The 15,000-nt window shown below is 43.4% G+C and overlaps 3 protein-coding genes across 4 annotated transcripts in view; 1 reads left to right on the forward strand and 2 right to left on the reverse strand.

Annotated features, from left to right (window-relative positions):
- The window catches only part of vps52 (VPS52 subunit of GARP complex), a 10,361-nt gene extending 1,325 nt beyond the window's left edge, over window positions 1-9,036 (reverse strand). Inside the window, exons 1-18 of the mRNA XM_031878857.1 lie at window positions 8,944-9,036; window positions 7,498-7,579; window positions 7,030-7,082; window positions 6,860-6,935; window positions 6,419-6,486; window positions 5,454-5,629; window positions 5,210-5,360; window positions 4,678-4,778; window positions 4,139-4,271; window positions 3,963-4,020; window positions 3,549-3,682; window positions 3,119-3,274; window positions 2,909-3,027; window positions 2,494-2,617; window positions 2,309-2,404; window positions 1,478-1,585; window positions 1,027-1,092; window positions 289-400 (exon numbers count right to left, since the gene is read on the reverse strand). Of these exons, the coding sequence (XP_031734717.1) occupies window positions 289-400; window positions 1,027-1,092; window positions 1,478-1,585; window positions 2,309-2,404; window positions 2,494-2,617; window positions 2,909-3,027; window positions 3,119-3,274; window positions 3,549-3,682; window positions 3,963-4,020; window positions 4,139-4,271; window positions 4,678-4,778; window positions 5,210-5,360; window positions 5,454-5,629; window positions 6,419-6,486; window positions 6,860-6,935; window positions 7,030-7,082; window positions 7,498-7,579; window positions 8,944-9,036 (1,906 nt within the window). The remainder of the gene's footprint in view (window positions 1-288; window positions 401-1,026; window positions 1,093-1,477; window positions 1,586-2,308; window positions 2,405-2,493; window positions 2,618-2,908; window positions 3,028-3,118; window positions 3,275-3,548; window positions 3,683-3,962; window positions 4,021-4,138; window positions 4,272-4,677; window positions 4,779-5,209; window positions 5,361-5,453; window positions 5,630-6,418; window positions 6,487-6,859; window positions 6,936-7,029; window positions 7,083-7,497; window positions 7,580-8,943) is intronic.
- Window positions 9,037-9,270: 234 nt separating this feature from the next.
- Window positions 9,271-11,580, forward strand: rps18 (ribosomal protein S18). The gene is made up of 6 exons (XM_031878866.1): window positions 9,271-9,367; window positions 10,164-10,262; window positions 10,441-10,527; window positions 10,637-10,738; window positions 11,083-11,174; window positions 11,456-11,580. The coding sequence occupies exons 1-6, from the start codon at window positions 9,365-9,367 to the stop codon at window positions 11,529-11,531; spliced, it is 459 nt and encodes a 152-aa protein (XP_031734726.1). The 5' UTR covers window positions 9,271-9,364; the 3' UTR covers window positions 11,532-11,580.
- Window positions 11,581-11,679: 99 nt separating this feature from the next.
- LOC116400798 (E3 ubiquitin-protein ligase RING2-A) overlaps window positions 11,680-15,000 on the reverse strand; it is a 5,619-nt gene continuing 2,298 nt past the window's right edge. For both annotated transcript variants that reach the window (XM_031878860.1, XM_031878859.1), the window contains 4 exons: window positions 14,711-14,926; window positions 14,172-14,507; window positions 13,160-13,391; window positions 11,680-12,961 (listed from right to left, as the gene is read on the reverse strand). In XM_031878860.1, the coding sequence (XP_031734720.1) occupies window positions 12,812-12,961; window positions 13,160-13,391; window positions 14,172-14,507; window positions 14,711-14,926 (934 nt within the window). In that variant the 3' untranslated portion in view covers window positions 11,680-12,811. The remainder of the gene's footprint in view (window positions 12,962-13,159; window positions 13,392-14,171; window positions 14,508-14,710; window positions 14,927-15,000) is intronic.

Below are 15,000 nucleotides of genomic sequence, written 5' to 3' on the forward strand. Positions count from 1 at the left end.
ACACACACACACACACACACACACACACACACACACACACACACACAGAGAGAGAGAGAGGAAACCCCGAGTTAAGTGAGAAGCCACATAAAAGGATGTGAAGCTGATTGAGAAATGAAACAGAGGTGAATGAAGGACGTTCTTTAGTCCGTAAAATAAAACTGAAGCATGAAGTGAAAGAATCCTGCTCACGCTGAGTCAGCATGTCTGTGTTTCAAAGAGGACTTCCTGTCTCTAATGTTCCTTTCACAATAAGAAGAATACTGGTTCTTTAGGTCGTCTTCTCACCTTCGTCGTTCTTTAGTCGGTCCAGCTGACCTTTCTCCATCAAAGCCTCGGCCTCCTTCACGAATGAGATCATCCCTCCGAAGGGGGGGGACAGAATCTCCTCGATGAACTCCTGGAGGAGGAGGAGGAGGTGAACGAGGAGGAAGAAGAGGACGAAGAGGAGGAGGAAGAGGGTTAAACATCACAACATCAGTGAGCGTCATTCAGTTTTATTTAAATGCGAAAACATCGATGCCAGACAAGATTTCAGACTTTAATCCAATTTACTTCAGAATTACAAGAAAACACAAGTTAACTTTCAGTTACTCAGGCTGAATATGTATTCATATATATTTATGTATCTTTTCATATTTAAATAAAAGTAAAGTTTTAAAGATAAAGGCACTGAATACTCTTTTATTCAGTGTTATAATCACATCTGTGGTAAAAACCTCCTGAACACTGAATGAATCCTAACGACTGCAACGAAGACAACAACTCCCATGATGCCACGCTGCTGCACCACATCGCCAAACTACAACTGTTGTTATTGTTTTGACAGAGAGGGAAAAATGTTACGCAATCCTGTTCCTCTGTTATGCAACTTAAAATATAGCTCGGTCTGTTTCTAGAGTCTAGAAGATTCTAATTTACCTGCAAGTGTGTCAAAATAAAAGCTTTGAGCACAAAGAGGACGCAGGAAAATGAAGGGAGTGAAACAGGGCTTTAGATTTCCCAGAATGCCTCAGTGAAGTTTACCTGCGTCCTGGCCAGCAGCAGCTGTTGGAAACCTTCCACCTCTTTACTGTCGTCTGCTGCCCTCTCCTGGACAAAAAGGGAACAACAAGCATTGTGTGATCAATGTCAGGCCAACGAGAGAGACGAGATCTACGTCTCCAGACGAGAGAGACGAGATCTACGTCTCCAGACGAGAGAGACGAGATCTACGTCTCCAGACGAGAGAGACGAGATCTACGTCTCCGGACGAGAGAGACGAGATCTACGTCTCCGGACGAGAGAGACGTACATCTACGTCTCCGGACGAGAGAGACGTACATCTACGTCTCCGGACGAGAGAGACAATCTACGTCTCCGGACGAGAGAGACAATCTACGTCTCCGGACGAGAGAGACAATCTACGTCTCCGGACGAGAGAGATGATAAACATCATGGTAATGACAGAGCGGCTCTACGAGCAGCAGCCGCTCACCATGAGGACGCTGAGCATCATGTCGTAGTTGTTCATGAGGAAGATGAGCTGGTCTCTTCTGGAGGGAAACTCTGCCGCCATCTTCAGCACGAAGTTCTCCACCTCCACCTGGAGACAAACAGAGAATCACAAACGCTTTATTCACAATAAACTAGTCAAAGAAAAATAGGAAAAGATATAAATACATACAATAAAATATGATAAATAAAGAGTACATTAAGACAAGTGTGTTATTAAAGTGACATGAGTGTATTTAAAGAGTAGAGGTGTGTAACTGTAAGTAACAACTTTGATGAAAAACATGAAAGACTCATGTTTTTAGTAATATAAAGAACGGCTAGAGAAGCGGAAATCATCGCTGCGTCCTAAAGGAATCGCTGGAGTGTACACTACATTTAGAATATTTACACCTCTTTACCTTTCTGACGTGGAACTGAGGCTGTTATCTATCCTCTCTACAGAGACACCAGACTCCCTTCATAAAACAGTGATCTAACCTCTCAGGACACATACAGTAGCTGGTCTACTGCGGCCTCCTTCTGTGTGTGTGTGTGTGTGTGTGTGTGTGTGTGTGTGTGTGTGTGTGAGAGTGTGTTTTTGTGTCAATTTGGCGAATCCAAACTTTCCCTTTAATGACAGAATAAATGGATATTTACATATTTTTCCAGTTTACTGCCGTGTGAGTTACTTCATCTGCTACGTATATACTTTGATCACTTGACTGGTTGTGTTGTTTTTTTGTGTCCCAGAACATACAGAACATACCGTGTCTGTGTGTGTGTGTGTGTGTGTCTGTGTGTGTGTGTGTGTGTGTGTGTGTGTGTGTGTTACCAGCAGCTGTCCCAGCAGAGTGTTGGTCCTCTCGTTGGGAAACGTCTGGTTGATGCTGACGATGGCCGACGAGAACTCTGCGTAGCGACGTGTGATCTTAAAAATAAATCAACAAACGCACTGAAACACACTGCTGTGTGTGTGTGTGTGTGTGTGTGTGTGTGTGTGTGCGTGTGTAGACCTACGTAGTGGGGTCTGGTGTCCAGTACTCCCAGTCTCTGAGGGTCTGTGTTTCGGATGCTGTGGATGTTCATCTCCAGGATCAGCTCAAACCTCGGCAACAGCAGCTCCAGCACCGCCTCCCAGTACCTGAGCACACAGGTGAGGAAGACTCACTCACACCTTCATCACCGTCTCAATGCAGCTCTTTAAAATGTATTCATTTAACATTCATTTTAGCTAACTTATTTATTAATTTCCTATATGTAGACAGGATAATTCCATTGAGAGTTTGAATCTTTTTTCAGGTGCTGGCCAAGATGGTGGTTTTAAATTTCTCACAATCGCCACATAAAAACACAAATAACTGACAGAATAAAAGTTGAACTGGTCTTCTTTTGGACCCTTGAACCACGAGCTGGTCTCTACTGGGACACTGACTTGTCGAGGGCCGGGATGGTCCTCTTGGCAGTGATGGCTCTGAACCGGAGGATGATGTGGATGCAGAGGAAGACGGCGATGCTGTCGTAGCAGTCGGACACGTAGGTGGACATACTCTTCTGCGGGGACGGAGCACAGACAGACAACATGACGCCTCAGAATGGAAACCATTCATGAACCTAAAGCTTGAACAACAGGCTCCGAGAGTACCAGGAACATGCTGAGAGTTTTTCCCATGATGCTGTTGAAGAGGTCGAGGGCGGAGTTTCCCGTCACCATGAAGAAGTCGGAGAGGAAGAGGAACTCCCTGCAGCCGTTGTCCAGCAGCGCGTAGTGCTGGCTGCGGAACAGCGTCTCGTAGGGGTACTGGAGGACAGAAACACCGCTAGTGATTAGTCTCAATCACAAAAGGAACTCATTCTGAGTTCCTACAAGACGCCACAAGAGGTCAGAGATGATTAACACTTCAGTACATGTTTAGGAGAGGAGCTACACGTTTGTGTCGGTATATACTCAGACTACACTACAAATCACGATGGATAATTATTATATTTAAAGAACAAGAAGTTATCCAGCCAGCGATGAGCACTTGGACTGAACCTCATGATTAAAACTAATGTTTGTGTTCGTGGCGCCTCACCCGGCTATCTCCTCTCTGGGCCGTATGGGGGACCAGGATGGGCCCCTCCAGATCAGCAGGACTCAGGATGGCCCCCCTCTGGCCCACGGTGAAGATGGTGTTCCTGCTCTTCAGAGACGGTTTGGAGAAGAAACCTGCAGCAGGAAGTCAAGGAGCTCCACTGACACTGTGAGGTGATCCACACACTGATGGAGGCACAGTAAGTATTAAAGTATAAAATACTTCCTGTTAGCGCTCCACAAGCTGACACTGAGGCTGCTTCATACTAGATGTGTGTTTGGGCCTTTTTAAATGGACACGCCCCTTCCTGCCTGATCCACATTATAAACTTATTAATACTCTAATCAGGACTCTCCGCTCCCGCAACATTCTCCGCTTGATTTGGAGCCAGCCTGGATCCAGGCTGAAGGATACCTTTCTTGGCGGTGTCTTCTACTCCCATCAGGTCGTCTTTGTCTGCCACCTCCTCGTACTGAAGGACGGAGAAACGTCTCGTTAGAGAAACAAGTGAAACATTTAACTCGTGAAGGCTTCTTGAAGGAATTAAAGGACGTTAGAAGCTGCTGCTCGATGGATGAAACTGCACCGACCTGCACTTTGAGCAGCCGGCCGCTGTACGACTTGAAGTAGCTGTAGTAGATCTTGCTCATGGTGTCCACGTACTCGTCTCTGATCTCCTTCGCCACCGTCCTCTCGTTGGCCAGAAGGAACTGATAGAAGAATCTACGGCGGTCAGAGAGCAGAAGGCTCAACGGAGTGCTCTGTACCGTTGATGAACTGAACTAATGAAACATGAGTGTGTCTGTGAGACTCAACGGCAGCTTAAACTGTGAATAAATTATTTAAATGTTTCACGAAAACATTCCTGGACTTTCGTCACTTTTGTGTTTTTCTACACGATAAAAAACATTCAATAAAGCATTGAAATGAATAATAATTAATTAGTACACTGATTATAACTCACTCAGACGACCTCACTTAAAGTCTATTCTTCTTCTATAACTCGTCTTCTTTCACACTAGTGGAAATAAAACATTTATTTTACTACTTTGTTTGTTTACATCTGTAGATTTTATTGTTACTCAGAGACTCATTTATACATTTATTAATAAAAACATGGAGAGCTGACCTGTACTTCAGCAGAGTGTTCTGGGGGATCTGGTAGTTCGTCATCGGCTTCCTGAACGAGTAAATTTTCTGAAGAATGAACTCTCGGATCTTTGACACGGCCTGAAGAGAGGAAGGAATAAATCATAATAATATATAAAGTGTCACGTCAGCGAGAAAGATAATTTATTAAAAAGGACGAAGAAGAAAATAGAAAAACAAAAGAACTGCAGAATGTTTGTGCCGCACAACATATTTAGAATATTAAATTTTCACGTGTTTTTCGTGACTTATGTCTTTTCAACTGACGTCTGTTTTCTGCAGAGTTGCAACAATTAGTTGATTAATAGGTCGACAGAAAGTTTATCTGAACTATTTTGATAATCGATAATTTCTTCAAGCAAAAATACGAACAGCGTGAGAGTTCTCAGCTGTGAGGATTTGCTGCTTTTCTTGGTCTGACGTCGTAGTAAAGTGAATATTTTGGGGCTTTGGGCGGGAGGATGTCTACTGTTTCATAAACCAAAGGATGAGCCCTCAGGTATTCTGTAAACCTTGAGCTTGAGGCGGTCCACGATGTCCTGGATGTCCGTGCAGGCCAGCGTCTCTCTGAAGCTCAGCTCTTTGGCGAAGTTGATCTTGTTGTTGAGCTCGTGAAGCTGCTCCAGGAACTCCTGCTCCGTCACGGGACTGTCCAGGATGGTGCTGCGTGGACACGGAGGACAACGTCAGACGCCACAAAAAAACAAAAGAGACATTTGACGGTTGTCTACGGCGGAGCGGAGCCGACCCACTCACGAGATCATGGCCCCGGGCACCACCAGCTCGTCCACCAGCTGGCTGAGGTGGCTGCGTACCGCCTGCCTGTTCTTCAGACGCACGTTCATGCTGACCGACTGCTGCTGCAGCGTCTGGATCTCACTGCTGATGGAGGACAGGTCGCTCTGGAAGCCGCTCAGCATGCCCTCCATACGCTGACAAGACAAGAGAATTTAAACATTTTGTTTTACTCTAAATAACATAAATCAGCTCTTTGTTTGCTGCTTCTGTAAATTGTTGGTTTTGAGTGTAAAATAAAGTCTCGTTAGAGCGAAATAAAAATGTGTTATTTACCATCCAGACAAATTTGAATGAAATAATTAGGTTGCAAAGGAGATACTCCACATGAGAGTCAGTTTCCTTTATATTTCCCTCACAGACTGTTTATAAGAAGTGGATGTATTCGTTGTGACATCACTCGTTGGTTTGTGGATGTTTTAAACCCTCGAGTTCAGCGTTTTGGCCGTCGCCATCTTGGTTTGCTGCAACCAGTGAACAGGAAGTGACCATATCTGGACTGAGGAGGAGTGACGTAGAGACGCCATATACATCTCTGGCAGAGACCTGTCAATCACCGTGTAGCCCCGCCCTAAAGCATCCCCTGCTTTATGGTCTGTTGGACTCTAAATGGACCATAATGTACTAAATGAACATCATGCTGTATTGAAGAAGACTTGAAACTAGAGATTGAGACCATAAACTCATGTTTACAATGTTTACTGAGGTAATAAATCAAGAGAGAAGTAGAGTCATTTTCTCATAGACTTCTATACAACCAGAGTTGTCGCCCCCTGGTGGACACTAGAGAGAATGCAGCTTTAACACATGAAGCTTTCATCCATCCACACGATGTTCCCAACAAGGTGGGGGAGGGGCCTAAACGCCCTGATCTCGGGTAGAGACCTGTCAATCACAGTGTAGCCCACAAGGTGGTCTGGTCTTACCTCCAGTATGGAGTCACAGGCGGTGATCTGGTTGTGCAGCAGAGCGATGTTCTGACTCTCCTTGATGTCTGACGGGTGAACGGTCAGGAAAATAAAACTTTCTCCTCCTTAAATACTCTTAACATGTTTAAAGTAGATGCAGAAACAGCATGGTTTTTGAGACTCAAATCAATATCCCTGAAGACTGAAATATATCGATTAGAGGCTTTAAACTTCATGAAGACATTGAGCTTTCTTCTCCTCCAGCAACTCCATCAGAGCCTCAGACGCTTCGGGGCTGAACGCCCGTCTTTTCTTTTGTCCATGATAGAAATATTATAGTATAGTAGTATATATTATATAATATTCCTTTCTTTGAAGCCTACGTTAAGATGGAACAGTAGAATATGTGTCTGTAAGGAGACTAATGTCCATCATGGAGACGTTCAGACTGAAGGATACAGTCTTTGATGGAGGCCTGTTCGATCCTCTGCAGCTCTGACTCCACCTGTTTAGAGTACTGCCTCAGGTCTACGCCCTGAACACAGAGAGGAGACCAGCGTCATCGTCACAACACTATTACTTTGTTAAATGCTGCTGGTCAAACGTGACGAGTCAGGATATTCTCTCACCGTTTTGAGCGCCTCCTTCACGAGGTCGTCCTCCAGGTTGGCCTGGATGTGAACTGCAGGAGACGCAGAGGAACAACGTTCACAACGAATCAAACACAAACTCTGCACAACACGTGGTCGGTAACTTCAATAAAACGACTCTCTGTCACATGTGATAAAACAGTCACCGTATAAGATGAGATGAGATGGAACTTGATTAGTCCTGAGGAGTTTCATTAAGATTACAACAGAACAATAGAATGAAAATAGATATAGTGTCAAGAAATAATACTGACATCAGTGCAAAATAGAACACAACAGCAATCAAGGAAAGTAAATAATAACTCAAATAGAAAAAGTAAAATACAACAACATTAAAAACAAGAGTATAGAAAGTGTAGATCCTCACAGATAATCTGATAATCTCCTTTTAGAGCTCCTGATGCCATTTGAAACATATTTTAACAAACTGTTGTTTTGTGAACTTACTGTCCACTTCATCCAAGATGAACTCATCCGTCGTGAGGTCCAGTTCTCCGAGGTTCAGGTTTGTCGTTTCTCCATCAGTGTTCTAGAAAGAAGAAGAACAGACATTAATAATAATAATAATAATAATAATACGTCTTTAACTTTAACACATACGAGTAAAGGAAGTAAAGGGTTTCAAATAGGGGAGTGAAGCTCAGGAATAATTTCAATATAAATAGCTTTTAAAACACATGAAAACCTGACTGATGAGAGGAAATCGACTTTCTGAAGTTCATTCTTTGGAGGCGAGTCAGAGGGAATGTTTAATGTTTAACGTCTAATAAAATGTTCAATAAATTGACTCATTTAATTTAAGTTCAACTCGACTAAATTGTTGTTTTTTCCTTTTCATTTCTATGAGAAGAGTTTAAGATGATGTTTTCTTATGATGTGGTAATAAGTGTGATTCTATCTGCATGTAACATTTTAAATACAGCCTGTTAAACACACATATATATTTAAATAAATATCCCACAATAAACATTTTAACTTCCCATTGAAAGATTCCACGTTCAATATTTCTGAGTAGCAGCTGTCATGATTGACTGAATCAAATGTCCATCACATGTTCATGTTCAGTAATAAAATAATGAAAATAAAACAAAACAAATTAGCTGTCAGTCGACTAATCGATTAAACTGGTTTCAACATCTTCTCTCCACTGGCTGCCCGTACGTCTTAGAAGTGACTTTAACATTTTACTGGTCACTTTTAAAGCACGTCTGGGTTTGGCCCCAACATATATAGAGGAAATGTTGACCCCTCATGATCCTCAGGTGTGTGTGTGTGTGTGTGTGTGTGTGTCAAAAACACATTTGGACAAACTGGCTTTTATGTGACGTCGTCACTTTTCTGTTTTATATTTATTTGTTGATTTTACATTGAATTTATTTCTTAGTGTATTTTTATCGTATCGACGATAAATGTTTATATTATTATTTATTACTATATTAGGGTATTATAACGACCTGCCTGAGGAGATAATCTCTTTTAAATCACTACTAAATTATTTTATTTTTATCAACTGTCTCACTGATCTTTCTGTTATTATTGCTTTGATTTTGCTGCTTTTGTCTATATATAAATAAAGTTATTATTATTATTATAATAAACACCAGTGACGTTGAACTGTGTTACATTCAGGAAGTCACTGAGCTGCTCAGTGTTTTGACAGGATGCTAACAGTTATATTAGCTTCCAGCTAAATGGATATATAATTTTGAAAGACTTTATTTACTGCAAATTATTATTGTTATTTTCATGTAAAGTTACAGTTCATTGATAGTCAGCCTCTTGTTGTTGAATGCTAACAGGATATACAGGAATGAAAGGAGCGCATGAACAGTTGAATATTTTAATATTCTTTCACTACAATTAAAGATTTAAACACAAGTACTCAGACGTCACCTCGTCGTGTAAATACGCCATCATGTCCGTCGTGTTTCCAGCTGTGTTTACATCGAGAACAGCTCCGACGGCTACAGCAGCTACCTCCGCCATTACGGCCAATTTACACTGACGTTATAAAGAAAAGAAAGAGAGGTTCCGCCTCGTTGTCACCGAGAACGAAGAAGCGTCGTTGAGTTTAAGAACAAGATATTAATGTGACTTTAAAGTAAGTGAGACAAATAAACGCAAAATAGTTCATATTTTTTTTTGTGTGATTACGTTGACGTTGCAATTATAATTGCTTGTTTAATTTAACCGGTGTTAAAATAAATTCTCGTCGGACAGATTAAAAGTGATGGACTGACTTCCGCTTAACCATAACATTCAAACTCTCGCGAGAACTTAGCGGCTTCCTCTTCGCTCGGAACCTACTTCCAAGATGGTGAGTACATTTTCTGTCACCTCGATATAGGTTTGAAATCTTTAATCATCTACCGCTGATCTGTCTTTTTTATTATCGTTTAACCTTAAATAAATTCTGTACAGTTTGTGCAAGCAGAGAGATGTTGAATTGTTGGGATATTAGTCCGAAATGAAGCATATTAACGCCGTTTACTGTCAGTGCTGAGCTGAGGTGTATGGACGGTCTACAGCTAACTAGCTTCATACTTTCCAATAGCAAAGTGTTAGCATGTTGAGCTCATAGCACCAGGCTGGGTGGACGAAAAGTCCACGTTACGCCGATGAAGACGCACGTGTAGCCGGGTCAGTTGAAATGCTGAGCAGCCCCGAGTTTCGGTTTTGTGAAGTTTGTCTGAGTCGTTTTAAAGTTTGTTGAGTTAGCTTAGCAACAGCTCCAGTAGCTGTGCTAACTGGAGCCAACAATGTTAGCTGCAGGTGCACAGATTCTATACTTTAAAGTATTTGACCCACTTTAACTACTAAGACCCAACACCTTTTGTAAGACACGTGTTGAAGAGTAAATATCACGTGTGAGCACTCATTTAGGCTGAACTCTGGTGTTACACTAGCAACACCAGTAGTAGCATGTTTCCCTGTAATGATGTTACTAAGTTAAGCTCTAAATCTCTTGTCAAGCTTTGGTTTTCAGCAGCTTTTGATGCTTCTAGATTTAGACTTTCCCAGAGGATCCAGATGGGCATCTTTTTTTCAACATCTATTATAAATGCAGATGTTTTTCACCCCCAGCTGAAGTGTTTTTTGTTCTGTGTTGTCAGTCTCTGGTCATTCCTGAGAAGTTCCAGCACATTCTCCGTGTTCTCAACACGAACATCGATGGCAGGAGGAAGATCGCCTTCGCCATCACTGCCATCAAGGTGAGTGAGGTTTCCTGTGGAGCGGTGCCGTGTGCAAAGGTTAACGTGCACTCATTCTTTATAGTAACGTTGTGTTTGTCCGTCTGAGACTGGACCTGATGGGTGGTTCTTCATCTGAGAGTTTCTTTGAGACATTCATCTTGTTGTATAATAACTGTTGACGTCTGTCTCGTGTCAGGGTGTTGGCAGACGTTACGCTCACGTCGTCCTGAGGAAGGCCGACATCGACCTCAACAAGCGGGCCGGAGAGCTGTCTGATGATGAGGTGAGGAGGTCTGGGGTCTGTAGAGGGGTCCCACATCTCGTTTAAAGCCTCCAGACCATGTAGACGCTGCAGTGTGTCGTGTGTTTTAAAGTCTGCGCACGTGTTTCAGGTTGAACGTGTGGTGACCATCATGCAGAACCCTCGCCAGTACAAAATCCCCGACTGGTTCCTCAACAGGCAGAAGGACGTCAAGGACGGCAAATACAGCCAGGTAGGTGACCGCCACTGAAGCACATGTCGACCCAAAACCACCGTCTTGCTAATGTAAAACCTTCTCCATCAAGTCTTTAGGATAACGTTACATTAAACATAGAAAGTTGAGTTATATGAGCAGATGTTAGTCTTTACGTGTACAGATGTGACTGAATAATAACTTTAAAGACATTTATCAGTCGGATGACTTTGTTTTTCCTCGTGCGTCTGAACGTGTTCTGTGGATTTAGAGGATTTGTTTCCTGTTGCATGTGTTGAAGCAGATGAATAACGGAACATGAATGGGGTTCCGCTGCTTTCTTCACGTGTGAAATGACAAAAGCGTCTCTCGGCTGTTTTCAGGTCCTCGCTAACGGTCTGGACAACAAGCTGAGAGAAGATCTGGAGAGGCTGAAGAAAATCAGGGCTCACCGGGGTCTCCGGCACTTCTGGGGGTAAGACCGCCGGTTATTCAGTCTAAAGTGGAGTCTGTGCATCTCGTCCTCATTAAACTGTCCCATGTTAGATTTACTGTCCTATTTAAGATGCTACCGACCGCTAAACATGGAGGTACGGCGACCAAAGCGTTTTTATAAGTAAATATAATCAGCTCCATTATTCAGGAGTCTTAAAGTTCAGTTGGTCAACATGAGTGAAAGTAGCATCTGATTATCTGTTAGATGATGTTCAGCTGAATTATTCTTGTATTAACCGTCTTCTTCTTCTCTCCTTCCAGTCTGCGTGTGCGCGGTCAGCACACCAAGACCACCGGGCGTCGTGGTCGCACCGTCGGCGTGTCCAAGAAGAAGTAAACTCTGCTTCACTTTTTGTTTTCAATAAAATGCCACCGTTCAAAATGTGTTTGTGCTGATTCACTTGTTTTTAAGATGAAAACAATAACTAATGTGTAGGAAGAATAAACCAGAAGAGCAGATCAATGGAAAGTATTTCCAACCAAACTGTGTTTTATAGTTTTATTGTGCTGCATGGCTGACGAGTTTAATTATACAACAGAAGAAAAGGGAAATATTGTTCTTAATATACAAATATTTCATAGAGACTGAGGTAAGCTAAGAACTTATATGGCTGCAGGAAATAAAGTGCGTATACACGGAAATGAGACTTATGGCTTATTGGGAGGAAACCCTGTGGACAGTTAAAGGAACTCATGCAGAGCGGCTGCTACAGCGCTAACGTGTAACAGAGCCGACACTTCTTTAAAACTCAGGAATAAAACCAACTTTAAACCATCTAAAATATTGCTCCTAAAATATGCAGTCCTACCCCAGTGCATGCTGGGATAGGCAGTTTAAAAAGAATCGGGAATGACTGAACGTTGTGTAACCTCGTTAAACATTAAAGGTTTAGACAGGAAACGGTGAACCATGAGCAGCAAAGAGCTTCAGTCACCTTCTTAGAAATGAAATTATGCAAAAGATTTCATAAACAGATTGAAGTTACTGAACTTTTTTTTTTTTTTTTGTCTTTGATCTTACTGCAGAAAGAGACTAAAGTCTTAAAGCGATTAAACCAGCAGAGCGAGTCCAGAACTTCCATATTGTCACCTACAAATTGCAACTTAATATTCTATAATTATGACGAAATGTCAAATATTGTACATTTGGACCCAAAACATGATTTTAGTGAAGTGGACTTGTTCCCTCCTGGCTGAAGCTGGTGTCCTCTGTTTAAATGTGTTGATAAGAGATTAAAGTAAAGTGTGTATTTCAGAATCAGGACTTTTTTTTTCACCTGCACTAAAACAATTTCAGATTTCCAGATGTGGAGACTTTTTAAACGTTTGCAATCGTTGAGTATTCTTTAGGTAATAACATATTCAAACTGAAACAAGAGGACGAAGTCTTTGTTTGAAATCTGCAGGTCCATCGCCCAGTGTTGGTTTATAATAACGGATTATTATCGTCACATGAAGCCTTATTAACCACAGAAGCTGCTATTCAGTGGTTTCTATATATCTTTTTCTTCTTCCATGTAAATCCTTCAAAAACGTAATCAAATCTTAATGCCGGAAAAAAGCTGCGCTGATAATGAGCCGTGACCTTCCAGCTTCAGAAGGAGTGGATCTCCCCCCTCACCCCTCCCTCTGTGTCTGTGTGGGGGGAGACTTCTGTGCCAGCTGCTGCTGCTGCTCCTTGGTGGGAGCGTAGAAGAGCTCCAGAGGCTTCCTCACCTTCCAGTACTTCTCGTTGACCAACTCCAGAGTCAGAGAGCCGTTCAGCGTCTGAGAGGAAAGAAACACACCTCAGAACCTGCACAGATAAGAACCTGCACAGATAAGAACCTGCGTTCTCCGGAGAACCCTTTGCGTTCTCCGGAGAACCCTTTGCGTTCTCCGGAGAACCCTTTGCGTTCTCCGGAGAACCCTTTGCGTTCTCCGGAGAACCCTTACATCTAAAGGTAAAGCTTGCTAGTCACTCACAGAGAACTGTCCTCCTCTCGTCATGATGTAGATGGTGTACTGTTTCTCACTGATGTTCCTCAGACTCGAGCCCTCTCCTCCTCCTCCTCCCGTCTCCTCTCCTCCTCCTCTCGTCTCCTCCCGTCCTCTGTCCTCCGTCTCCCCGTTGGTCAGTCCTTCCTCCAGAGCGATGCGCAGAGCCAGGTACTTAGACAGGTGGTCCACTGTGGCGTTGGCGGTCGTCTTCACGTATCTAGAGGAGGAAGAACGTCAGTGAGGGTTTGACTACGAACGATTGTTCAATGTGATGAGTCTGCAGAGTCCAAATATAAAGAAATTAATGACCGATGGAAACACAGTTCTCAGTAGTAAGATCGTTTTTAACAAATCATGAAGGTTTCAGGTGTCAAAAGCATCTCAAGCTTTTAAAAGCAGCAACTATTGAGCTGAGATTGTGTTATTCATTTTAAAATTAAACTTTACGACAGACACGCACAGAGGTACAAGAGACGTGGAGATGTGAACGTTGTGGATTCTTTTGATTCTGCTGCTAAAAACATCGACTGATTGGGAGAAAAAATAATCATTTTAAGGCACGATATTTATAAAATGATGAGAAGTATTTGAAGGACTAACTGCATTTAATGAGGCTTATTCTCATTAAGTTTGACTCAAACACAACCCGACATCGTATGAATGGACCTAATGCATCATCGTCATCATCACAAACTCACTCAACTTCTTAGGAATTTGATTGGCTCATTTTCTCACAAACCAACAACACAATGCATCATGAGTAATTGTTCCTAATTTATGCAGATTATTGGTAGTATCTTTGTAAATATGACATATGATATAAATAAATACATCATTGACATTTTGTTATTTTTCACACAAAGCCCTGGTCGTGTCTGTAGTAAATAAACAACTTCTGTAACTTCCTCCATGTGGAATCCATCGACAGGAAGTCCAAGTTTTATGTTTATGTTTTGGGTGAGCTGGCCCTTTACCACAGAATCTGATCCGGTCTCACCTGGTCTGGCTGTAGTCCTCGGCCTGGACCAGCTCCGGGTGCGGCCTGAACACCAGCTCGATCTCCGAGGCCGGCCTCTCCTTGTGGCGCCTCGGCGGGGGGGCGGGGCTTCCGCTGTCCGCCTCGGGGCCCGAGACGACGCCGCCGACACCATCGTCCGATGCCCGCGGCCGCTTGCGGCTCGGCCCGGCCTCCGAGGGGGTCTGACCCGGAGGGAGGGGGGTGTGCGAGGGGGCGGAGTCGTGAGACAGGTGTGAGCGGGCGTCGCCGTTGTCCTCGGCGCCGCTGAAGGTGGTGTTGTCGCTCTCCTGGGCCGGCTTCTTCACCCGGTGGTTCCTGCAGATTAACACAAAGTTCTGGTTCATCCGTGAAAATATTTTCCCCGTTAGACGTCTTTTTGTCCACAGATCTCACTTATTAACTTTGTGGGTAAAATGTTGTTATTACTGATCTGAAGGTGACCGATGTTTGGCCACAATGTTTTCATGCCGGGACACATATTTCCAACCATGACGATACAACAAAGCCCCCCCCCGGACCTGTAGCGAGCCTGCTGCCGGAGCCCCTCCTCGATGCTGGAGCTCAGCGCCTCCTTGTTGTGCAGCCGGTTGAGGCGCTCCAGGACGCGGCGCTGGTGGGCCTCGTACTCGTCCCGGCTCGGGTAGATCTTGGAGATCAGCGCGTCGAAGTTCGAGTCCCGGCGCAGCGAACGCCTGGAGACCAGCTTCTTCCTGCAGGTCGGGCACTCTTTGTTCCTGGTGGAGGAGGGGGGGGGGGTATGAGTACTGGATCGGTATGAAGCTCGTCACCTCTCTATCAATCTGATATG

Source organism: Anarrhichthys ocellatus, unplaced genomic scaffold (assembly GCF_004355925.1).
Source record: "Anarrhichthys ocellatus isolate YVR2014 unplaced genomic scaffold, GSC_Weel_1.0 scaffold207, whole genome shotgun sequence".
Lineage (NCBI taxonomy): Eukaryota > Metazoa > Chordata > Actinopteri > Perciformes > Anarhichadidae > Anarrhichthys > Anarrhichthys ocellatus.

What these genes read in the sequence shown, in the direction of transcription:
- rps18 (XM_031878866.1), top strand. An exon ending in GAGAGCTGTCTGATGATGAG is followed by an intron (nt 10,528 to 10,636) that starts GTGAGGAGGTCT and finishes CACGTGTTTCAG; the next exon opens with GTTGAACGTGTGGTGACCAT. An exon ending in GGTCTCCGGCACTTCTGGGG is followed by an intron (nt 11,175 to 11,455) that starts GTAAGACCGCCG and finishes CTCTCCTTCCAG; the next exon opens with TCTGCGTGTGCGCGGTCAGC.